General features: G+C 30.6%; 2 protein-coding genes across 4 annotated transcripts; one reads left to right on the top strand and one right to left on the bottom strand.

Moving 5' to 3' along the window:
• The first annotated feature begins 3,821 nt into the window (after nt 1-3,821).
• On the top strand, nt 3,822-6,145 carry LOC131178676 (pirin-like protein). Its single transcript, XM_058144033.1, has 7 exons — nt 3,822-4,136; nt 4,323-4,372; nt 4,471-4,509; nt 4,609-4,637; nt 4,736-4,798; nt 4,933-5,036; nt 5,454-6,145. Exons 1-7 carry the CDS (start codon nt 3,925-3,927, stop codon nt 5,935-5,937), a joined length of 981 nt encoding a protein of 326 aa, XP_058000016.1. The 5' UTR covers nt 3,822-3,924; the 3' UTR covers nt 5,938-6,145.
• A 12,886-nt stretch (nt 6,146-19,031) lies between these two features.
• On the bottom strand, nt 19,032-25,956 carry LOC131178674 (transcription factor bHLH128-like). Of its 3 annotated transcripts, none has more exons than XM_058144029.1 (6): nt 25,513-25,955; nt 22,281-22,603; nt 21,717-21,848; nt 20,032-20,097; nt 19,477-19,545; nt 19,032-19,321 (listed from the first exon to the last, which is right to left on the bottom strand). In XM_058144029.1, the coding sequence occupies exons 1-6, from the start codon at nt 25,919-25,921 to the stop codon at nt 19,268-19,270; spliced, it is 1,053 nt and encodes a 350-aa protein (XP_058000012.1). In that variant the 5' UTR covers nt 25,922-25,955; the 3' UTR covers nt 19,032-19,267. The 3 variants fall into 3 exon arrangements, 1 of the variants encoding a protein (XP_058000012.1); XR_009147620.1 differs by lacking the exon at nt 19,032-19,321 and adding an exon at nt 20,225-20,906 and having other exon boundaries at nt 25,513-25,956; XR_009147619.1 differs by lacking the exon at nt 19,032-19,321 and adding an exon at nt 20,225-20,889 and having other exon boundaries at nt 25,513-25,956.
• Between the last annotated feature and the right edge of the window lie 1,140 nt (nt 25,957-27,096).

Below are 27,096 nucleotides of genomic sequence, written 5' to 3'. Positions count from 1 at the left end.
ACTTTCTAATGGCTTAATTTTGAAATTTTTAATTTAAAAATTTATTAGTCAAATAGGGTGGGATTGTGGCAAGTGATTTTTTTTAGAAATAACAATGAAGCAATAAATATTGTTGTCTATTTGATTAACATAACTAAGAAGAACAGATTGAGTAATTGTATTATCATAAGGTTTTTACATAAACCTCCATTAAATTTCATGTATGCTAAAGCAAAATTTGTAATAAAAAATTTCTATATTATAACAAATTATTGTATTGAGAACTTAAGAAGAGTATGTGAAAATTTAGGTCGCGTTTATTTTGTAAAAAATAATTTATATATGAAAATATTTTTTATGAAAAATATTTTTAAAAAATATATTTAGTTGTGTTGTGCATTATGAAATCGTGTAAACTGCAAAAAACAAAGCAAACATATAAAATAATAATATTTATGTGATTTACCCTCTCAACATAGGGCTATATCCATCGGTATGTCATGTTTCACTATCATCAACAAATATAATTATAAATTATAAGTTCAAACTATACTACTCATCAATCCAATTACACCCAAGAGATTACTCATTACTCATATTAAATATATTAGTTAATTCTCTCGATCTTTTCTAGACATAACCCAATATATTTATTATAACAACTACTACATCACAATGGGTGTCTTCAATTACATTGGCAAGAGCTCTTTCACCAATGGTTAACAATCCCTTCCTCTTGAATTTTATGTCATTTCTCCACCTCAGGCCGAAGCTTATTTCCCTCATAATAATGGACAAGAGCCCCTCGTCAATAGGCAAAACCAAATCCTCAGCAATTGGTAAAGACTTTCTCTGCAATGGGCAATAACTCCACTCTATGAGTTGAAAGCTACTCTCTTTAATGGGTCACACTCTATGGGCAAAGCTAAATAATTTTTCTACCATTCTCTTATTTATACTGTTATTTCCCTTATTCATAATTTGATTAAGAGTCTCATTTAATTTAGGAATAATACTAAAATAACAGTTCTACTCTATATAGAAAATATTCCTCCATTTTATTAAGGAATATTTTTTATATTCAAATTAGAAAAAGGTCTATTCAAATCTCACTAAGATTTTGAGTTATAATTCTAATAGGTTGTAGGGATGGCAACAGTTTGGGTTTTTGCAGGTATTCAATTTGACCGAACCCTAATAGGACGGATTTGGATATTATATAATTGGGTTTGAGACTGATTCGAATTTGAAAAATATTATTCGTGACGGGTTTGGGTCGAATTTGGGTTTTACATAATGGATATCCGTTATCCGAACATGTTTATATAAATACTTAATTAAATATAAAATATATACTTTTTATAATTATATTTATAAATTTTTATATTTTTTATTTTATATAAAATGAAATTTAAATATTTTATAAAATTATTAAAATTTTATAATATAAATTATTAATCAAAATAATTTTTTATGTAAAATATTATTTAAAATATATAAAATTAAACGAGTTCAAATTTTTTTTCAAGTAATAATAAACGAATTTGGGACGGATTCAAGTAGTTGAGAATAAATTTTAATTGGGTTTGGGAAGAGTTCAGGTTTTGATAATGTTAATCGGATTTAGGTTCGGGTAAAGTGATTTTCGCGAGTGCCCTATCCATTGCCATCCCTAACAGGTTGCAATGTTAATGATACATATAAATATTTTCGTATTTAAATAAGATTATCAAAATCTAAAAAATAAAAACAGTTTTTCCTTTTAAATAGAGAAAGTAATTTTTTTAAAAAAATTATTTAATTTTAAGTCATTTTCCTTAAAATAATATTTAATTTTTTAATTAATAAAATATTTTTCGTTGACTATTTTCTTAAATTAATATTCCAAATATTTAAAAACATAAAAAAAATATTTTATGTAAAATAAATAAAAGGTTAATTTAAAAAAAAAATGTCATGTGAACATAGAAGAGGCATGTTTTAGTGATTAAACAATAAACAACTCCAATGTGAAAGGTATCTTAATAAGTGACAAAACCAATATTTTTTTTTTCCATAGGACACGCATACATATAAGCCAATGATAGAAATGAATAACTATTAAAACTATAACAATTTTAAATGAGAATAAAAACTATGTTAAAATTGTAATAAAATTAATATGAATATTTTATAAATTTGATACTAAATTTATAATTTTATAATATTTTATTATAATTAAATAAAAAAAGAGAACGTTTAGAATATTTTTGTCACTAAATCTTATTTTATTTGTAATAATGTGTGTTTTCTTTAAATCATATTTTATTTAATGATCAGAATTTATTTTTATTTATAATTATTAGCGTGAAACATCAATATATATCAAATGATTTAAATTTACTTTTAAAAAATTTGGTTAATTTGCTTTTAGTAAAAGGTTTATTTGATTACGAAATAATTTAAAGCTCGGTAATATTAAAGTTGTCTATACGACTGTAAAATCTCAAGTTTGGCTATTTTAATCACCATCTGAATTTATCACACAAATACCAATGCCATCACAATATACTTTATGAAAATGAGGAGAATTTACTTTTCACTAGAAAATTATTAAAATTGTATTTGAAGACATCATAATGTAGTTTAAAGGGATTTTTTAAATTAAAAACCTACTATTGTAAGTTAGAGAAATTTTTTTTAAATAAAATTAAAATTCAAAAATTTTTTTAATGAAAAATTGAAATAAGTGAAATACTGAACAAACTTAAAAGATAAATTATAAAAATTACTCATTAAACTCTAAATACATTCTTATTTTGAGAGATTTTTCTTTAAAAAATAAAAAACAATTCAATTATTCCATATTTCTTGTAGAATATATTATTTTCATTGCACCCACATATATATAATTTAAAAGATTTTTTTTTTTATTATGTTTACACTAGGGTCAAATATTGAATATCTCCAAGATTATGGCTAGGAGAGAACATTCATGCAATTTTATTTAAAATTTAGTAAAATCTAAGATACTTAGATTTATAATATTAACATGTTTGATCTGAAATATAAATTTTCTTTGAAAATTACAAATATTATATTTGATCAATTTATAAAAATTTATTAAAAATGTAATAAAAAACCTTAATAGCTCTAATACTAATATATTTTATTTACTTAATTTATTTATTAAAAAAAGTTAGCTTCTCTATAGATGAAAAAATCATATAATTTTTTTTTATTGTTTAAAACTTAATTTCATCGTTTATTGTAAAGTTTAACTTAGTAATTTTTTAATTTTTTTTTTGTCTAAATTGATCTAAAAATTTTAATTTAAATTTAATTTAGCAAAAGAAAAGAAAATAAAAAAATTGAACTTTTAATTTTTTTTATTTTTAAATTTAAATTAAAAAATCAAAAAAATTATCCTCAAAATCAATAAATTGAATTTTTTTTATTTTTCTTTAAATTAAAACGTAAAAAATTTAACTCATAAATTTTAATTTTTAAATTAAATTAAATTTAAATTAAAATTTTTAAATTAATTAAAATGAAAAATTAATTAAATTAAACTTTTCAATAAATATATGATCGAAATTAAAATATTTTACTTTTTTTTTAAATAATAATAACATTTTTAAGCTAGGAACATTATTAAGAAATGGAGAGCAAAAAGGCCAAGACAATGCCATAATCATGATGACAAGAGCTTGACATCATCATGATGATTGGTCCAAGGAGTGAAAATGGGTCCCACTCTCTCAAACGCCTCTTTTTTTGTCAGATTCCAACCAAACCAGCCTTCTTATTTTTCTTGTCTTCTAACTTTCTCTAAATCTATCTTCTATATATAATCCCATATGAGTTGGTTCAATTTCTAAACCCAAACAATTCAGTTTCCAATTTCTTTTACAGGAAAGCAGAGAGGACACATACAACAAACAAACCAGGCTTTCCTTATTTTATATGAAAGCTTTATATAACAAGTTATTGTTTAGCTTGTACCCAACAACTGCCAAGAGCAGAAACAATATCAAAGTTGTTTCCTCTATCAGAAATATCATGTCTGCATCTAATCAATCCCATGGTTTCAATACACCAAGATTGGTCACCAAGAAGGTCCTAGCCACCCCCCAGTATGAAGGCGATGGTGCTGTTGTTAGAAGAGGCATTGGAAGGTAATTCTTTTATTTTTTTCAAAATTTTCTTGAATATGGTTTCTTGTGTTTCGTCCTGCATGACTTATTTCTTGGTGTTGATTTTTTTTCTTTTCTTGTTGGTTGTTTTTTTCTTTGAATTTTATTGAATTTTTGGATACTGATCCTTTTCTGGGTTCTATTTTGTTGGGCAATTGATTTTTTAAGGAGTGAGCTGAAGTTCTTGGATCCTTTTCTAATGTTGGATGATTTTTCAGGTATGCATGATTGTACCCTGGATTTTTATTATCAATGTTAAAAAGAAAAGTGCTCTCTATGTGTTTGGTGATAAGTCTCTGTCATTTGGTTTTTGCAGTGACTCCTCCTGCTGGATTTCCTGATCACCCGCATAGAGGTTCTTGAAACATTCCCATCCTTTTTTTAGTTAATGTTTTTGCATTATCATAGATAGCAATTTTGGGATTTTATATTCTAATAAACATCTGTATCACAGGTTTTGAGACTGTTACATATATGCTTCAGGTACAGTTGATTTTTGGTTTAAAATTCAGTAGGAAATCTGATAGGTTGAATATTGAATTGTAAGAAACTAGATATTATATTACTGTTGTGTATATCAGGGAGGCATCACTCATCAAGATTTTGCAGGGCATAAGGGTACAATCCATGCTGGAGATGTGCAGGTAAAGTATTTAAATTGGATGTTAATTCTCCTTTAATTGATTTAAATCAGATATGGATGTGATTTTATATAGGCAGAACTTCATGTATAATGGATTCTTTGATTTTATATTTATTTTTCATTTTTTTTGAACAGTGGATGACAGCAGGAAGAGGGATAATCCACTCAGAAATGCCTGCAGGAGAAGGAACACAAAAAGGGTTGCAGCTTTGGATAAATCTTTCATCTGAAGACAAAATGTAAGCTAATCAGAAACAGAACTCTGTGGACCACAATGACTAAAAAAAAAAGTCTTTAGACTGATTGGTTACCAGATTTTCAAATATGAACTACTTGCTGTGGATGATAGAAAAGGAATTTTACCAATCACTCTTGAATTTATCATGATTTTCAAAGAATTATGAATTTCTGTAAAAATTGCTGATATGCTGATTTCCCATTATATTCTGAGGTTTGTTCTGATAATGATCTCAAATGCCTACGTAATTCCTTCCATTGAAGATAAGCCAGCTCTTCCCCAGCAGCAAGCAATTTATGGCAAATCCCCACATTTTTCATTCAAAATTGATCAAATTACTTGAAATGGAAAGAATGGTGAATTTATCTTTGATTTGCTATTTGAAGAATTAAAACTAATCTGAAAACCAATATTGCAGGATTGAACCAAGGTATCAAGAACTTTTAAGTGATGACATCCAAAGGGCTGAAAAAGATGGGGCTGAAGTACGAGTTGTAGCAGGAGAATCAATGGGAGTTAGGTCTCAAGTGTACACAAGAACACCAACAATGTTTCTGGATTTCACTCTGAAGCCAAGAGCTCAAGTCCACCAAACCATTCCAGAATCATGGAATGCATTTGTTTATGTTATTGAAGGTGAAGGAGCCTTTGGCTTGAGAAATTCTTCCCAAGCAGCTGCTCACCATGTTCTGGTCTTGGGTTCTGGAGATGGTTTAAGCGTATGGAATAGGTCTTCCAAGCCATTGAGATTCGTGCTAATCGCAGGGCAACCAATCAATGAACCAGTGGTTCAGCATGGACCTTTTGTGATGAACACACAAGCTGAAATTGAACAAACAATTGAGGACTACCACTATTGCAAAAATGGGTTTGAAATGGCCAGGTACTGGCGATCTCAATAAGTGGGATAAAAAAATAAAGCTGCAGTAAAGTTTCAAATTCCAATTTCAGCCGAAATCAATTAAAAAAAAAAAAAAGCAGCAGCTTTTGTAACCAATTAGAAGGAAACAGAAAGTTAGATGAAATAAAAGGGGTGTTATTGCAATCTTAATCAGTCAATATCTCCATTTATAAGCAATCAAATGGAATCTGAAAATGAAGTTTTTGTTTTGTGATTTGGGCAAGAGCTTCTAGAAAAATCCAAAGTGCAGCTGGAGGACCTAAAGATGGCTTATCACAAATGTCATGATTGGTCAGCTTAATCTTAGGTTTATCTCTTTCTTCTTTTCTTTTCTTTTTCTTCCTCAACTAAGATTTTCTCAACTTTTAAAAATATATTTTGTGGTTGTTGAATAAATTTTTATTATTATTTTTTTGTCCTTTTATTTTACCTAAATTAGTTTTAAGTGTAATAAAATGTGTCAAATTTTATATAAAAAAACAAAAAATGTCATAAATTGAAATATTAAAATGAAATTTATAAGAGCCTTTCAACGCACGAGTATCTTGAGATGATAATTTTTTTTTTTAAATGTAATTTCTTGACATGATCGTTGATCACATCAAAGCTGTTGAGATTTGACAAAATGAAAACCCCCCTCTTTGTTAACCCTTTCATTTCGCTTATGCTATGCATTTTTTCATTAAAAAATAAAAATAAAAATTATTTATTTTAAATACATCATATTAATGTGAAAATTTACTTTAAAATACTTATGATTATAAATAAATAAATAAATAAGAATATTTAATTATGCGTAGGAGAGAAATTGGGAGGAAAACTTAATTTTGCCTCTGAATTTTTATCTATATTCAATGAGCTAATTTTTAAACTTTTTTCTCAATTAAACTCTAACTTTTTATTTAAGTTTAAATAGATTTTTTTTAAAAAAAATAAAATAATAATTTTTTATTTTTAAATTTATTATTTTAATTTTTTTTAAATGATAGAAAGTTGTGAGTTAATTAAGATTAAAAAAAAAAACTTTAAAATGAGTTTATTTGGCCATTGTTGTAACAAATACACAATATTAAGGTGCACACATAAATAGCACAATTACACAGTATAAAATACAGAAGAAGAATAATATAGGATTTTACGTGATTTTTACCATAAAGTCTACGTCCACGAACAAGATGAAAGAAAAATATTTCACTATAATGAAAAGAGTAAAATATAATCACTCAGAACTCTTAAATCTTAATTCCAGCATGTTTCTCAAATATCTCACAACTCTACAGTAAATGATAGAATATTACAGTATTCCCTGTCTAAGAGGTGAATAGGATAAAAGAAACAATTATTAACTTTTGAAGAGACATTTATCTCTAGTCCACAATAAAACCAGTTCCAATAAATTGACAAATACATATCTCTACTCTATTCCTCCTTGCTATAAAAGAACTTGCAATAAGTGGCAAATTGAGGATAAAAACTAACAAATATAATACCTACCTATGACCCTTTTAGTAAACATGATACAATCTCACAAGGTAACATGACTATTTGCTTTATTGTCTGATTACATGATTCTTCCAACTTAAGGTTATGTTTATTACGATGTAATTAAAGATGTAATGTAATAGTGATCATATTGTATAGTTAATTATTTTATTTGATGATATAAAAAAATTTAACGTAATGAAATGTTAATTATATAATCTAATCAATTACAAATCAAGTAACATAATGATCATTATATACAAAAATCAATGTAATCATGTGATGCAGAATATATTCCTAAAGATTTTAGAAGTACCTACTTTAGGAAAAAAAATATAGAAAATAAGAATTTTTAAAGATTTTATTATTGTGTCTCCCTAACTAGATTAGGTTCCTAATTAAATTGGGATTCTTCGATTCCTAAAAAGTTTGGGATCCTCAATTTCTAATTAGGGTTATTCAAACATTATATATAGGTATAGAGGTTCTCATTATTTTTCAAGTTTTGTTATGGTAATTTTATAAGATCAATTAAATTTTGAGAATTAGTTCTCTTTCCCAAGGATTAGTCTTTGTTTTGCTCTTTGTTCTTGTTTGTTCAGCAATAATTTTGGTATCAGAGCCCAAAATCAATCCAAATTTCTTTAGTTTCAGCAAACATTCAAGCCTTCAAACCTTTGTTCTTGCCGTCTAAAATCCCACCATTCCATTGTGCCATCTCAAACTTCCTTGTTAAAATTTTACCTTTAGTTCATTGTTTATTATATATAAAAAAAAAATGAAAAGTTTTGAGAAACAGAGTTACGAGAAATAAGTGAGGAGCAGCGCTGACAACCCTTCACCCTCCCACCACCTTCTGCCATCCCCCAGCCACGGCGTCATTGCCAGTTGCCTCATCGGCACCAGGTGACCTCTCTCTTGTAGTCGTAACTCCTATTCAACATTCCCCGTTGCTAGATCCAATCGGGTTAGATCCAACATGATTCTAGATTCATAATTTTTTCAGCATCAACCCTCTCCCAAACACTCACCAGCCACCGATCTACTAGTTAGCATTGTCGAAACCTCCATTCGACTTCTCAGTTACAAGATCTGGCTGGGTCGGGTCAATAGATCCATTGGTTAGGAGAGGTAACCTCACCACAACTTCAGTGAGCCGCGTTTCACCTGATCTGCTTCTACTTCTGCCACATCAACTCGACATATCATCACCACGTTAGCCATCAAATGCCACATCATCACTACCATGCCATCAAAAGTGCCACATCACTTCCACATCATATTGTTACCTCATCAACACGTCATTGCCATATCAACCATCAGTGCCATGTCATCAATGCCACATCAGCAAAAAATTAAAAGTGTCCTACCTGACTAATTTTGACATTCTGAGTCTGATTTTGGCATTCGTTTTTGCAGAAAACGACTCTAAAAGGCTAAATTATGTGTTCTCAGAAAGATTAGGGGAGTTTACTCTAAAAAAGAGCCTTGAGGAGAGGACATAAGCTTGAGATAGCCGAACCTCTATAAATCAATTATATCTTCTTACTTTTCCTTCTTTCTCTAATGTGCTTATTTTTCATTAATTTCTCTTTGTCACCAAAAATTTTAATTTCTACCTAATTCAACCCCCTCTTGAGTTGCTACAAGGGATAATAAAGTCTATTAAGTAACACCTAAGGTTGCCTCATTCTGTTAAGTCTGCAATGCTACAATTTATACACTAGACACATAAAATGCATCTCATAGGGGTAATAATGTAGTAACAAAACAAGTGAGATTTAATCTTATTGGTAATATGCCTTTGCACGTTGAAGAAAGGAGTTATGATGAGCATGTTTTTGATGCACCACTGCACATTAATTTTAGACAGGATCCTCATTTTGAGCATTATGATCCTCATAGTGGGGGCTTTGATAGGAACTATAGGCAACTTGATCCTTATGGTAGACTCTTTGATAGAGACCTTAAGCAACCACCTAGATATGTTAATAATGAACATGTTGATATCACTAGGAAGGTTAAACTAAATGCTATAGAATATGATGGAAAATTGGACCTTAATGCTTTCATTGATTGGTTAGATAGGATAGAGGAGTATTGTGATTTTTATCACATGTTTGATTTAAAGCATGTTCATTTTGCCAAAATAAAATTGATTGGAACTGCTAGAAAATATTAGCAAAGTGTTCAATGCAATATGAAGCTCTTGCACTAGCCACCCATTACTCAATGGGCTATCATGAAAAGCAAGTTGAAGGAGAAGTATGTGCCTAGCTATTATAAGGATAATATAGTACAAGAGATGATGAATCTTAAGCAATCAACCTCTAGTGTTACTAAATACATGGAAAAATTTAAGGAAACTTTGCTTAGATATGATTTATTTTGTAATTCAGTGGATAACCCTTTCCATGTACTTCATCAATTTATTAATGGATTAAGACTTGACATTCAAAAGGAACTCAAAGTGCATTCTCCTGAAACAATAGAGAAAGCCTATCACAAGGCTTTAAAGACAATTCCCTACCTCCCATAGATTTGCTTCATAGTCAGTTAGATCATATCAATCTAAATCTTCTCCAAAATCTGTAGGTCTAAGTTAGTTTAAAATTGTGTCAAAATAATCTTTTAAATCTAAAGATATTATAGGTAAAAGCATAGGCAAAGCAACTGTTTTTGCTAATTCCCATTCTGTTATTGCATCTAATGGTTATTGAGCTAATCACTCTTCCATAAAATTGTTTCATTGTCATGATAAATGTCATATTACATCTAAGTGTCGACACTGTGCACTAGCTTTAGAACAAACATGTGAGGATGAACGTGAAAGTGAGCATACCTCATTTGATTATGAGGAAGAAGTTGTAGGACTTATTGATTATTCTGGCGATGAAGATGAGCTAGATATAGATGTTGAGCATGTTAATGTTGTTTTCCATGTTGTGTCAACTATTATTGATGATGATTGGAAATGCACTAACATCTTTCATACTTTTGTTAAAAGTGGAGATAAGTCATGCAAGTTGGTAATTGATGGGGGGAGTACCATGAATGTGGTAGCTAAGAAAGCCATTGATAGACTTAACTGTAGAGCCACATCCTCAACCTTTTAGGGTTGCTTGGGTAAATAACACAACTTTGCCTATTACTCAAAAATGTCTTGTTCCCATCCAAATGGTTTATTATAAAGATGAAATTTATTGTGATATTTTACCTATGGACGTTGCTCATATTCTTTAGGTCACCTTAGGCTTTATGATCATGATGTGCTTAACCATGGTATGGATAATAACTATGAGTTCAAGTTTAATGGAAATAAAATCATTTTGACACTTGCCAAATCTTCCCAAAAGAACTCCTCATCTTCAAAACCAAAGCCAAAGTCTTCGTTTAAGGCTCAAAGGAAAATTACTATTTTGAATCATGTGACTTTTAAAAAAGGTAAGAAGGGAAAATAAGTATTGCTTAGCTGTCATAGCTAAAGAGGTCCCTTGTGATTCTAGACTTGATACCTCCTCTGAGGTAAAATACTTGTTAGAAGAGTTCTCTGACATTATGCAAAATGAGTTGTCTAGTGAGTTACCACCAATGAGAGACTTTCATCTTACTATTGAATTAATTCCTGGATCATAGTTACCTAATCTTCCTCATTATAGGATAAACCCTACAGAGTGAGCTGAGTTAAATAGGCAAGTTGAAGAACTTTTGACAAAGGGATTTGTTAGGCATTGTCTTAGCCCATGTGCTGTTCCTACACTCTTGACACATAAGAAAGATGGTTCCTGAAGAATGTGTATGGATAGTAGAGCCATAAATACGATCACTATTAAATATAGGTTCTCAATTCCTAGACTTGAAGAATATGTTGGATTTGTTTGTAGGATCTTGTGTGTTCTCTAAAATTGATTTGCGTAGCGGGTATCATCAAATTAGGATCAGACCAGGTGATGAATGGAAAACTACTTCTAAAACTCAAGAAGGATTATATGAATAGTTAGTGATGCCTTTTGGATTGTCTTATGCACCTAATACTTTTATGTGTGTCATGAATCATGTTTTACAACCTTTCATTGGTAATTTTTTGATAATTTATTTTGATGATATTTTGATCGACAATAAATTTAAAGAAGAGCATTTGGATCATCTTCGATAGGTTTTTATGACCCTTTAGGAAGCAAAATTGTATGTTAACCTTAAAAAGTGTTCTTGTATGCAATCTAAAATGCTTTTCTTAGGTTTTATTGTGTCTGCATAAGGTAAGAGTCATTAAAGAGTGGCTTACACCTAAAACAATTTCTAAGGTATGTAGTTTTCATGAATTGACTACTTTCTATAGAAGGTTCATTAGAGAATTTAGTTCAATCATGGCTTCTATTACTAATTGTCTTAAGAAAGGTGAGTTTAATTGGACTAAAGCTGCTACTAAAACTTTTGATGAAATTAAGTTGAAAATAACTGAAGCACCTGTTTTAGGGCATCCTAATTTTGATAAAGTTTTTGAAGTTGCTTGTGATGCTTCAGGTGTTGGCATTGGAGGTGTCCTCAGTCAAGAAGGTCATCCCATAGCATTCTTTAGTGAAAAACTCAATAAGGCTAAACAAATATAGTCCACTTATGATAGGAGGTTTTATGCTTTAGTCCAGTCTCTTCGTCATTGCTGATATTATTTATTGCCACAAGAGTTTATTTTGTTTTCTGACCAACAAGCATTGAGGTATTTGAACTCACAAAAAAAAAATTTAATTCTAAACATGCTAGGTGGGTTGAGTTTCTTAATGAGTATTCCTTCATTCTTAAACATCGTTATGGTGTTGAGAATAAAGCAGTTGATGCACTTATTTGTATAGCAATTGTTCTTCATGAAATGAGTGCAGTCCTTATTTTGGTCTTATTTTTCAAGTGGTGAATATAGGTAATCATCATGATTTTGTTGATTTTTTTTATTCATGATGGTTATTTATTTAAGGCTACTAAATTGTGCATTCCTTGCACTTCACTTAGAGAATTTTAGTATGGGAATTGCATGCAGGTGGATTAACAGGACATTTTGGAAAGGATAAGACAATTGCTCTATTGAGGATAGGTTATATTGGCATTTATTGAAGAGAGATGTTGTTAGGATTGTCTTTTAGTGTCGCACTTATTAGTTAGCTAACACTAAGAAATATAACACTGGTTTGTACACTCTTCTTCCTATTCCACAAACCACTTGGAAAGATGTGAGTATGGATTTTGTTCTTGGGTTACCTAAAACAACTTGAGGGCATAATTCTATCTTAGTAGCAGTGAATAGGTTTTCTAAAATGGCATATTTCATTCCATGTAACAAGACATATGATGTTTCACATGTAGCTGCATTGTTTTTTATGGAAGTTGTCAAATTGCATGGTTTACCTTCTTCTATAGTGTTTGATAGGGATGTTAAGTTTTTTAGTTACTTTTGGAAGACACTTTGGAAGTCAAATTGCATGGTTTACCTTCTTCTATAGTGTTTGATAGGGATGTTAAGTTTTTTAGTTACTTTTGGAAGACACTTTGGAAATTATTTGGCACTACATTAAAATTTTCTTTAGGTTTTCACCTTCAAACAGATGGTCAAATTGAAGTTGTGAATCATAGCTTGGATGATTTTCTTAGGTGTCTTTAGGAGAAAAGCAAGGTCAATGGGATTTGGTTCTTTTTATTACAAAGTTTGCCTATAACAATTCCGTAAATCCTTCCACAAGTATAAACTCTTTTGAGATTGTTCATGACTATTCTCCCTGTACTTTAGTCAACCTTGTTCCCTTTCCACCTGCTATTTGTGTTTCACAACTTGTTGAATATTTTTCTCAACATATTCATAATTTGCATGCTAAGATTAAACGAAAGATTGCTTTAAATAATGAAAATTAGAAACTTGCTGCTAATGTGCATCGTAGGAATAAAGAATTCAATGTTGGTGATTATGTAATGGTTCGTATTTGCCAAAGATTTCCTAAAAATTCTCTAAAGAAACTTCATGTTTGAGCCATTGGCCCTTTCTCCATTTTTCAAAAACTTGGATCTAATGCATATTTACTTGACTTACCTAAAGATATGAATATTAGTCCTATTTTCAATGTGGAGGACCTGTCACCTTATCGAGGCACCTTTGAGCCTCCTACTTTGCCCTCTAGTTTTTTTGGAGATTAGCTTGTGCCAAAGTTGCTATCACTTCCTCAGCTTAGAGATATCATTGACACTATGCTTGATGATGAATTCGTTACTTCCTCCCGAGGTGGATTTCGTAGATTTCTTGTTAAGTGGCAAGGCTGTCCTAATTTTGATGCTACTTGGATCACACAAGAGGAGTTTCTGACTTTAGATCCTTTTTTCTTGAATGCTTATTTGCAAGTCAACTATATGGAGTCAAGTTCTTTTCAACCAAGGGGGAATGATGCAGAATATATTCCTAAATGATGTCCCAAAATATGTCCAAAAGGAGAGAGGGAGGGGGATAAAGAAGCATAACACTTAAAATAAGGTTAGTTTAATTCTAGTTGAATTTTATTATCATCAAAATCTATGCTCCTTTGAGCTCATGAGGTCAACACTAAATATTTTAGGAGTACCTACTTTAGGAAAAAAATATAGAAAATAAGAATTTTTAGAGATTTTTATGATTGTGTATCCCTAATTAGATTAGGTTCCTAATTAAATTGGGATTCTTCAATTCCTAAATAGTTTGAGAATCCTCAATTTCTAATTAGGATTATTCAAACACTATATATAGGTATAAAGGTTTTCATTATTTTTCAAGTTTTGTTATGATAATTTTATGAGATTAATAAAATTTTGAGAATTAGTTCTCTTTCCCAAGGATTAGTCCTTGTTTTGTTCTTTGTTCTTGCTTGTTCTATATTATCATGATTACTTCTTTTCATTTTTCATATATTATAACTTTCCCATTATCACCACCATCTGTACCGCCTCCATTGCCACTACTACCATGACGCCACTCCTACTACCACCTTGTCACCACCTTTGTTACCACCATCACCTTTGATAACAATTACAAGGTAACTGATTGCCCTTTTTCGCATTGAACCAAACAATTTATCTCTACAGTATCAACTTATTTTGAAATTAAAGAACCCTTAAGACATTTTTTATCAAGGAACAAAGCAACCAACCATGAAAAAGCCCTGAACTTGTATCACTTGGAGCAGTAAGAGGAAAAGTAGTTTTGGGATTGTTTTGATCCATATATCCCATTATTAGCAAGGGTTGCCATGTTCATTGACAATTTAGCTTTGAATGTATCTGAGTTTAGGACCTTCCGGCTCACGTTGTTATAAATCTCTCCATAAAAATCTCAGAAGCCCTTTTAACATTTGTTGAATCAAGTGCAGATTTCTCCATGAAGAACAATCCTTCTGCTTCAGCAAGGCTTTTGCCTTCCTCAACACGAACATCCCTAATATTCTCCAAATTACATTTATTCCCAACCACCATCCTTGCCATGGTTGTAGAGGAATGAGCTAAATAATTATTTTGGTTAAGTTCAAACCATGAGATATATATTTAAGTTTTTGTCCATGACTTTTAAAAATTAAATGGGCCAAAATCCAATCCTTTAATGTGGTCCAATATTAATTGATATTTATTTTAATTAAAATAAATCCTAATCGTATATGGGTTACTTGATGGATGTACCAGATTAAATCTTAAAGATATATATAGATTGTTTCTCCCTCAAGTAACACACCATATTTCATAAAGTTTAAAATATTCGGATCATCTCAAAAAAGTTTTCTATCACTTTTTATCTAAATTAGTACCAAATTAAATCTTAAAGATATAAACGATTCATCCTCTCTCTACCCATATGGTAACACACACTCTATTTCATGAAGTTTGAGATACTAGGGTCATCTCAATAAAATCTTTTATCACTAAAGTTTTGCGCGTGAATAAAGAAGAAATCAATTTATTGAATCAAAGGGTCTCTCTCAACGTATGGCTTAATCAAACTCCACATCAGGTATATTTTCTAGATCTATAAGAATTTAATTTGTTCAAGATCTATTATTAGGGTGATAGTTGAATTTTATATTTATGATTCACTTTGTGTTTATGATTGTTATGATCTATCAATAAATTATTACAATATAAACTCAAAAGCAAGTATGAAATATAGAGGCTATAACGCCCCTGCTCTAACCATTAGAGAAATTGTCCGCTTTGGCCCACCCCATCCTGAGCCTCACGATTTTGTCCCATAGGTGGAATGGAGAACTTCCTAGGAGGTCACCCATCCTAGGATTTCTCTCAAGTGAGCACGCTTAACCCCGGAGTTCTTTTAACTCTCCAGGCCATTCCACCAAAAGGCGCCTCTAGTGATTAGTTGTCCCCATTTCAATTTATGATTCGATTTATTCCTGCTCCCCATTTGGACAAGGGCACCAACGAGCCTTGCCCTCCCAAAGGACTGCTCTAGCCGAGACCTTCCCTTTCCGCATGGGATGTTACAGGCCCACTAGCTTCCGCTTAGTTCGTCCTCGAACCACACATCTACTGGAGGGGGTTTGGCTCTGATACCATATGTAATGCCCCTGCTCCAACCACTACAGAAATTATCCACTTTGGCCCACCCCATCTTGAGCCTCACGGTTTTATCCCATAGGTGGAATGGAGAACTTCTCATGAGGTCACCAATCCTAGGATTTCTTTCAAGTGAGCACGCTTAACCCTGGAGTTCTTTCAACTCTCCAGGCCATTCTACCAAAAGGCGCCTCTAGTGATTATTTTCTTCCATTTCAATGTATGATTCAATTTATTCCTGCCCCCCATTTGGACAAGGGCACCAGCGAGCCTTGCCCTCCTAAAGGATTGCTCCAGCCAAGACCTTCCCTTTCTGCATAGGATGTTACAGAGGCTTAAATGGCAAGAAATATATTTAAGCACTAATCCATAACAGCTTGTTTAGGAGGAAGTTTTTGGAGGCAAATAATATGTTTTTTAAAGTGGGAGGAAAATTTTTTAAAGAATGCAAAGTTTTCTAAGGATTCAAAATTTTTGTTCATTAAATCGTGAGCCAACTCTATATTTAAGAGATTGGAGATTTATATAAATTATTAAGTTACTTTACATATTAAAATAACTAGTCAAGTTAATCTTACAAACCAATCATTTATATTCACCCTTTCATTTGTATTCATTTCCGATACTCCCAACGGCAATTCGCAATAGAATTTACGTTAGCATCCCTATCTTTTGCCAAGAATAAAAGATCTGAAAAATGTTGTTTTAGATGGAATTTCCAATACCACTGATCAAGAAAGAGATCAAATCTTCCCATCCTCTTCCCTTTCTTTTTCGCACCCCTATACCGTAAGGCACCGCTAATACCTAACCACTATGCTCGGTCCCATCCTTCCTCTACAATGATCTTGCCCCATAAATGAATTTTGTCCATTATAAGATTCCAGAGCTATATTTAAAACAGAATTGTCTTAAAATCATGAAGTTTTTATCGCAAACCCCCCACTCCAAAGTTTGTTTGACCCACTAACCAAGCGATGCTAAAATTTCTCCCCCAAAGAAATTGTGAATAATATGTTATACCTAAATTTTTAATCATTTTAAAACCATAATAGACATTCTAACAATTAAATTTAAGGTCCAATGCCAAGTGACATGGGGTGAAGGCATGAGGAAATTAAAGATTGAACATTATTAGATATTGCTAAGACTTTAATCCCAAACTCTACAACAGTGAGATCCCCATAACATTGTCAGGGGATACGCACAAGTTCTGTATAATAGTGAGTTTACTTCAAGTATCGATTTTGAGTCCATACATGTTTAACTTAATTATGAGATATCATCCTATATGTTGTAGACTTCCAATCCTATTCACCTATAGTGAGAAAATTTTTCTTTTTTAATATAATTGACTTTAATTGAGAGTCAAATTCAAAACTTTATAATTTTAAAAATGATTTAGAGTATGATTGAGTTAAAGAGTAAACCTTATTGGTAAAATATAATAAAATAATTGAATATTTTTATTTTAAATCACTATATAAATAATTAATCACTAACTATTAATATCTAACGATTGACATTCACTAATCACTAATATTTAGTAATTAACAACTACTAAAATAGCTAACAGTTATTAAAATAATTAATATTATCGAATATGATATCCTAATAAACAAATAAATAAAAATACAAACGACTTATATTGAAGCCTCGCAAAATGAAATGAAAACATTGTCCACATAACCAGCAAGATGAAAAATTTATCACGTTTAGAAAAGTAGCTTTTAGGAAAGTTATATTAAGAATTTAACATTATCAAGTTTTATTATAGTTTTAATTTATTTGGAATATACACTTCTTCTGATTTTGGTTAGATTATGAGAAAGTAAAATAAGGTGAAATATATTATGATAATATCCCTAGCTAAATATATTTTATGAATATATAAACACATATATTACCCAATAAAGTTTGTCATAATACCCATACTAACATAAAATATAACTATTATTAAAAAAATATTTAAAAAATAATTTTCTTTGTTTATAATATATGATTAAAAAACCTCATATAGCCTATTAATTATACGTAGGGCTGAGCAGAATTCGGTTCAAACTGAAAAATTAAACCGAACCGAGTTAATGCAGTTTAATCGGTTCGGTTTTAAAATTAAATCAGTTCGGTTCGGTTTTATATTATAAAAATTTCGGTTATTTCGGTTTGGTTTGATTTTAAAGAGAAAAAATCGATTAAATCGAACTAAACTGAATAGTAATTTATATAGTCAAATCAAACTAAATCAAACCTAATTAATTTTTAAATTAATTTATTTTTATGAAAAATTTATAAATTATATTTAATTATATATATATATATATATTAATTGTTTAATTTCATTAATTACTGGTTATTAGGTTCAAACCAAAGTTAAAATTAGAACAAATAACTTAAAAATCAAGTCTAAATTAAAAAATCAATAAAAAATCAAACCAATCGGTTTAAACAGAACCGAAATAAAGCAATTCGGTTCAATTCGATTTTTCACTCATGATTCAGTTCAGTTTTTAAAATTTGTGATTCAATTTTTATAATTTAATTCAGTTCGATTAAATTCGAATGCTCACCCCTAATCATATGAAACCTCTTGCATGAAGGAATTTTAGAAAAGATTTACATATATTTTTTTTCTGTAAATATTATTATAAATGAAGTTGTATATACACATAATTTCCTACACTTATACCCATGAGAAAGTAACTTTCCCACTTTTTAAAATGAGAAAGTAGTGAAATCTATAAATTTAAGAATTAAACATTTCTAAAATTTGCCATTTTTATACAATTTAGTAGCTTAAAGGTATATAACTCACAGATCCAAATTCGAGCCTCCACCCCCATATTTCCAAAAAGAAAACTGAAATTTAATATCTCTTTTTACTTTCTTAACAAATTTTAGGTACTTGAGCCCCACAAATAATTGGTGCTCACTGTAGCATGCATGAACCAACTACAAGTGAAATACAAGTGATTTTCATTTCAAGTTCAAGACCACCTAAATTAAAAAACCAAAGCATCCTCACAAAGGCTGCAACTTGCAAAATACTCAAAAGGAATGGAATTTGAACACCATTTTACAAAAATCTTTTTCAGATGAACTACACATTAACACTAGTAAATTCTTTATATACAATTTAGAGTTTCTAATCCTCTACTTTGCATTATTAAGTTAAACTTGGTACAGTGACAAAATTAACCTGGGCCGAGTCCCTTGGCCAGCTTGTCTTCAAAATCCTTGGACAAAATCTTGTTTCATGAAAATCCCAGTTAGCCAAAATGTTATTTGGTTGGTCCGCATCCGCACGTACAATTTTCCAATTCATTTTGTAGTTTCTGCAAGACAGAAACAGTAAAAATGAAAGGAAGACCAGTAATATAATTGTATCAGAAGCAAATAATGATTATTCCCATTCAGAATTTAAAAAAATATATATTTCTTTCCTTTTGTTTTCCCTTAATTTGTTTTTGATCATTGAACGTTTACGCACCTGAACTTCATTTTGAAGGACTTTGATGTGCTGAACTGCCAAATCCAACATGTCTGCATAGCTCGTTTGCTGCAGGAACAAGAAAATTCAACATATCATTGTCTACATTTTCTTAAATTATATTATTTCAAAATTAGAAAGCATAGAGGTCAGTTGAAAGTGTAAGTTGTACACAAGGTCAACTACAGATTTACAGTTTGGAACTAGCAAAGCATAGATGTATGCTGTTTGTATCTTCTTCTTTTCCCATGAGCTATCAAATCTTTAGGCATAATGAATACACTTTTCACAATTTTATTTAATTGGCTAATTTTATTTTTTTTATGCGGCGTTTGATGAAATATTAGAAAATTACATAATTAATTAACGGTATATGATATAAAAGAAATGTTTAGTACCTTAACCATGCTTATATATAATATAGAAATACATTAAAAATCAGCAGTTGCATCGTATGCATTATGTCCCTACCAATAGTAGTGAAGGAATTTAATATGACACATAATGTCAACTCCATAGTCACATTCTACAAGAAAAAGAACACCCTATCATTACCTTATCCATGTTTGGAACAAGCTCTTGCAGTTTCTTCAATCTCCCACTTATTCTGGTTCTTCTCTCCTGGGTATGAACACAAAACACAATGACGGGTTACAACAAAAACAACAAAAAAAATCCTCTTTTGCAGTTCACCTAACAAAAGGAACATATTCCTCTTAACTTCTATGTAGAGTAACCAGTAGATAACCTGATTATGAAATGAATGAACAATAGCACTGAACTAGTTTCAGCTGCTCAGCTGCACTGATATGTACCACCATACTTTTGCAATCTTCTGCTTTATAAATGAACACGTATTACTACAAACATGTATGCATGTTAGGTCTTTTTTTCAGGTCCTCTTACAAAATACACTACAAGTGATTCCTCTGTTTTAGGCTTAGCCATTGCTACTGTCAACTCTCCAGCTCACAATACACATATCGTTGCCTTGTGTGCGTATAACAATCCATCTTTTGTACAATGCAGACAAATTGTCTCAACACAGTAGTGAAGATCTTAAAGTATAGCTTGACCATCAATATGAACATGATCTAACATTGATTTTGGTGCAGCACACCTTCCATTGGCTCCTTCAGCACAATCAATTCCAGCGAGTTGGGTCCACTCGCAAATCCCATCAGGATGACTAGTTGACTACCCCACTATTCTCCACCTTCTTCTTCCCTAATCATTTCGTCAATTTTTTTTCTTTCACCATATATATCCTCCCCATGTTGACTGCTCTTCTAATTCTTATAGAATCTTTGATTTTTCAGGTACTTCACCCACTAGCCTTAGTCTCACCTTCTTCTTTTAACCCATTTGGAGCTCCCAATAATTTAAAAGCATGAGGCTTTCATTCAAAAGAACCTGTAATGAATGTGTTCCTATGCGAATCAAATATCCAATTAGAAACTAAATCTAACTCTATAACACACAATGAATAAGCATGCGCCTAAAAATTATCTTGGCTTCAAAATAGGAGGCCTCCTTTAATAGGCAAATGTGTGGAAAGGCGAAGGAAAAGAACAACACATCAATGCAGAAATGTACAAGAAGTGTTCTACATGGTCTGGTGTGTTATAGAAACCGCATACTTCAACTATTACATTAAGTAGAATATGAATTCATTCTGTATGAAGCATTATGACTAATCAATCATGCAGCATCCATTCTAATTGATAACATCATGAAGTACTTTGTGCAACATCCATATTACCAAGTATGAGCAACAGACATTCACTAGAGACAGGTAATTGTAATATCTGCCAAAAATCAATAAACAAATACAGAGAGAGAACAGACAAATTTTCTTTTTGAAAAGAAAGAACTACAAAGAATATGCTCCTTCAACATGTTAGTATGTAATGATTAAAGCCAAAATATACAGCTTGAAGAACGATCGTGCATGTTACTTATTGGTTTATGCATTACTCATTCAGAAGAGTTGCATGCTTTTGAAAACATTTTAATAACTTGAAACTTAAACAACACTTTTAATAAAGATGGCAGCCCCAATTAGAGAACCTTATAAAGCAGGCCTCATTTGCTTTATGCACATGAATCAAAGTAGATAGGATTTTGTGTTCAGATATTCCAAAAGCAGAACTGACAAATGGTCATTCATGCAAAATGAAGTTTAGAAAAAACCTTCATGAAATATTAGGTTATATATGTGCCAGAGCGAATTTACTAACCCTTTCAGCAATACTTCGTGGGTGAGTGGCACAGCCACGCTTGGCGCGGATTTTGCATGGCACAGAGTCTTCAGGAATATTTAGTAGCTTCTCCACTGTTGCCATCTCAAGACTAGTTTGAGGCAAGCTAAACTGAATGAAGAATGAGTCAGAGATCTATACCAGCAAAACAGTTACTGAACAATAACCTTGGGTCAATTTTTAAGCCTGTCAGCATCACCAGATTGCTCCATTAATAGAAACTACTACAGAGTGAAAATGTAATGCTCTTCACAAGTGATTAGAAATACAGAACAAAAAAAAATGCTAGAAATTGGGAATGCACCAAGTTACTTGAAATGAAACAAAATGGAATTTAAAGATTACATTACTGCATGAATTTGCAGTCTCCATAAGCCCATTCACATATTTGTTACATTAAAAAAATTGAGGGGTATAAATTGTGAAGAGCAAGTCTTTTTCGTATGCATACTAATTAGATTTAGATGCTATAAAACATCAGAAGTTATGTACTCTTCCTTGAGTTTCCTGATGCATGCAAGTCCTCGGGGGAAGTTCTACTACCTGAGTTTCTAAGCCATTGAGACAGTTAAAAATGTCTCCATCAATGCTCTTCGTTCGTTTGCTTGGTGGCCCAGAAAATACAATGGAATTGGTATTGTCCCAGGACTCCATCCTGAAGCTAGCAGCAGCATAAGAATGAGAAGAATTCTGGCGGCCATTGTTAGAGTTGATGCCTTCAGCAGCATTTTCACTAACTTCAGATATTTGAGAAAGAGAATCTTGTCCGGCAAAGCTCAACTGAGACTTCAACCTTGACACAGTGTGGCCACCAGTTGCACCATTGTGAGAGTTATACCCTCCACTTCCCGGTGTAATTGAAAAACCTGCTATTGGAATTGACGGTCAATATTTAAAACTCCCGAAAACATAGGGTAAATTATACACATAGCACCTCAACTTTGGGTACGTGATAATAAGATATCTAAACTTCTATTTGTAACAGAAAGCCCTGATCTTTAATATAATATAAGTAACATAAAATTCCATTATGACTTTCAGTAGCTGGTTTATATTCATGCTAACGTGATGTTTTATCAAATTGAAAAATTATATTATCATGAATTTGTAATTTCAGGTAAATAGGTTCTAAGTTATTAACGCATCAAATATGCACAAATTGAATTGTCGGACTGCTGATAGATAACAACAGATTTTTTTTTCTTGATAAGTGTCAAATTAATAGAGAGAACATAATTTTTAATCTAACAAGTGTCTCGTCAGTAAAAATAACCTAAAAACTAACTACTGAATATCATAATGAAATTTATGTTACAAATTAAAATTTAAATACCTTACTGTTACATACCACTGCCTATGTAATTTACCTTTAAACCTAATATTTAAACCACCACAACTCATGTAAGTGTTTATCCAATAGATAAAAGAAGGAGAATTAAGAGCTTTTGAGATGGAAATATTGTAACATGGTTTTCCATGCAATTTAGAATGAGGATATTAGGGATGAATCACCTGATGCAACATTTATGATTTTACAACAAAATTACTTTGGAAATAATTGATTTGATCTGGTAACCTTGTGTGCTTTAGGAAATGAATTTTCATTTCAAATTAACTCACTTTTAATGTCGTGTGAGCTTAATTATAACATACATACTCAGTGTCCATATCAACAAATTAATGATAATTATGGACATAATTTTAGCTGCGAAAACAACTGATAAGCTGTTTAAAACCTTGACCAAAATCAATAAAATTAGAAGAATGAAATATAATTATAGAATATTTCAGAATTATTTTTTTCTCTTTTATTCATTTAATTAGTAATTAACATATTATTAAAATAGTAGTGAACTCTACTGTAAAACACGATAGGTTTCATTACAAAAGTAAGTTTTACCTACACTCGGTGTACACACGCGACCAATTAATAAGTGCCCTCTTAATTAAAATCATGATAAGTCCTAGATATAAATATATGATGGTAGTTTATTATTGGTTGGACATATAAACATCCTAGCATAGATAAGAATTTTCCAATTGCAAGAAACTTGATTTATTATGGATTTGAGACAAAAGATAAATGATGGGATCTAGAGATGACACTGGTAGAATATTCGCGAAAATTACTTTACCCTAATCTGATTAATATTTTTAAAACTTAAATCTGTCCCAAACGCGATTAATATTTATTTTCAACTACTCAAATCCGATTATTATTACAAAAAAAAAATCCAAACCCGTTTAATTTTATATATTTTAATTAATAATTTATATAAAAAATTATTTTGATTGATAATTTATATTTAAAAATTTATTAATTCCATAAAATATTTAAATTTCATTTTATATAAAATAAAATATATAAAATTATAAATATTATTATAAAAAAATATATATTTTATATTTAATTAAATATTTATATAAGCGAGTTCGGATAACGAATACCCAACATGTAAGATTTGAATTCAAGCTCATCACAGACATTGTTCTTTAATCTCGAATTCGTCCTAAATTCGATTACATACTATCCAAACTTGTTCTATTAGGGTTCAATTGAATCAGGTCTCGGCAAAAATTTAACCCATTGTCGTTTCTAGCAAGATTCACCTATTAAAATATATAAATCCCATATATTTATCTCTTATGTTTATGATTTCTTAAATTTTGATTGGTCAAGTATATAAAATAATTTATAATTTATACACCTTGATTTAATAACAATTTTTCAATTATCAATATATTAGGTAGAGATCCATCTGGCATATCATCCCTCAACCAAACCACTAAAAGACTTGTATACCGTACATGCCCATCATGCATTAAAGAAAATTTAAAAAGATTAAATAAATAAATAAACCATAATTAATAAACACTCCACTTTCACTCTCTACTGATCCCCCACATGACTGTACAGTAATATTCTTAGAACTCAAGCCCCATTAAATTATTGCTCTAGAGGGTACTTTTGTCATTTAAAATAATCATTCATAATAATACAACTTGACATGTATTTTTTTTCAACGCTTATCCGCCAGGCAGACCACAGAATTCCCAATACCAACGAATCTCGTTGCTTTGAGTAAATTATAAGTTAATTAAATACGATAATTAACAGCTAATATGAAAATTCAATAGCAATACTTCTGAAAATAAAAATTTTTAAAAATTATACGAAGTAAAAGTTCAAAAGTATCCCTAGCCACAAGGGATTACAACACCAACAAACGATGACAGATTTGTCAAAAGCAGGGATATTATTATTATTATTATTATTATTATTATTATTAGAGATATTCCCATTTAATCACCATTGTTAATTGAACTAAATTTTTATTATTTTTATTTTAAAAAAAATCAAAAAATTTAATTTCTTAAATTTTGAAATTAAATTGAATTTTAATTAAAATTTTTAAATTAAATTAAAAAAAAAAATAAAAGTAAGTTAAATTGAACTTCAATGTTAAGCCCCATGTGGAAAAGAACAAAGGAAAGAGAGCTTTATATTTATCAGTAACAAAATTAACGGACACACTGTGTACTCATTCGCCACACAACCAACAAATGAGGCAATATCCTAAGCCCACTCATTTCACTACAACATTTTTCAAAGTTCAAAACTACCCACACTAACATTTAAACGAATCATCCATCCCGAGGGGTATAACCGTCATTTCAAACACTTCCATTCATCCTTACCACAAAAACATTGAGGAAAATAATTATCGAAACCCATTGTATCAAGAGAAAAGGAAGAAGAAGCTAGAAAACGCACCGTTTTCCGTGGAGAGATTGGATAGAAAACCAGCGGGCGAGCTCTTCTGCCTGACCAAAGAACCATTAATATCATTGAACCCATAGGATCTCTGCAAACCATCACCGGCGCTGCTCTTCGGCGGCGGCCTTGGATCGTTAGATGAGTTGACTTTGCAAGATGACTCAGTGGTAAGCGAGGACGAGTCCCCAGAGACGTACTGCTGACCAACTAGCGAAGACGAGGAGGAACCCAAGGCAGAGAATTCACGGTCAGACCCAATGACAGAATCCACAGTCCTGCTTAAAAACGAACCTGGGGCCGAACCGTACCTGGTTAGACCAATCGGGACCGTGGGATTCTGAGGTGAGGAAGATGGTGGGTACATGGCAGCGGGCTTATCGGGTTTGGACCAACGAGGTTGAGCCATTACTACTACCCACGAGAGAGAGAGAGAGGGGAGGAAAAGGCGATTGGAGAAGAGAAGGAAGGATACTAGATGAGGAAAAGTCCAAAGAGTGGTTGTTACATCACCCAGAGGTGATTTTGTCTTGCTAAATGACAATCAACTTTTTGAACATGTGCGCCCTCCCCTTCATGCCCCTTTATTATTATTTTTGTTCTCCAACTTGCTCATATTTTACTTTCTAGCTCCAATTCTTTTAGCCTCTTATTGGAAAATATAGGCCTTTTTTTATCAAAAAATATAGGTTTATTATACAGAAATTTAGAAATTTAATTTTAATAGTGTTTTTACATTAAAAAAATCTTTAATTCTATAAAATTATATGATTACTATTTAAATCAATTAAAGAGTGAATTAAAAATTCATTTATTTATATTAGATAAGTTGATATGGAAAGAAATAATCAATTCGATAAATCTCTCTAAAAATTTAAGATAATATGTTAATTTAGTCTTTATACTAACTAAAAAATTTTAATTTAATTAATTTTTAATTATTATTTAAATTAATTAAAAATTTTCAATTTAAATTTAATGTAGTTCAAAAAGAAAAATTTATAAATTAAATTTCTTAATTTTTAATTTAAATAGAAAAATTAAGAAGTTTAATTTTTTAGTTTTGAGGATAAATTTTTAAATTTTTTTTATTTAAGTTCAAAAATTAAAAAATTAATTTCTTAATTTTTTTAATTTTTAAATTAATTTAAATTTAAATTTAAATTTTTAAATTAAATTAAATAAAAAATTAAAAATAAATTAAAATGAATTAAATTTCTTAAAAGATATAATTGAGCTTTAAGAAAAAAAAAATATTATAACTTATGAGGAAAAAAAAATTGCTAAATAACTCATTTGAAACTTGAGATTGAAAATATTAGGTCTGATTTATTGAAGTACATTTTAGAAATTGATTTCACACTTAAAAAATGCAGATTGTCGGAGCATTAATGATAGATTTGATGGATAATATGTGATCCTTACGACAAGAAACCGCAATAAATGAAAAATGTTTGTTTACAGATGGAAAGACATCATTACTATGACATTAACTAAACTGCTACGGATAGAATAGCGACGGAAAGATCAATTCTATATTCATACGTGCCCCACAGGCTAGATTAAAATTACAAGAAACCTTAT

The sequence above is a fragment of the Hevea brasiliensis genome, chromosome 1, assembly GCF_030052815.1.
Source record: "Hevea brasiliensis isolate MT/VB/25A 57/8 chromosome 1, ASM3005281v1, whole genome shotgun sequence".
NCBI classification, from domain to species: Eukaryota; Viridiplantae; Streptophyta; class Magnoliopsida; order Malpighiales; family Euphorbiaceae; genus Hevea; species Hevea brasiliensis.
Note: the sequence above shows the minus strand (reverse complement) of the source record. Positions and strands in the feature narration are given on the sequence as shown.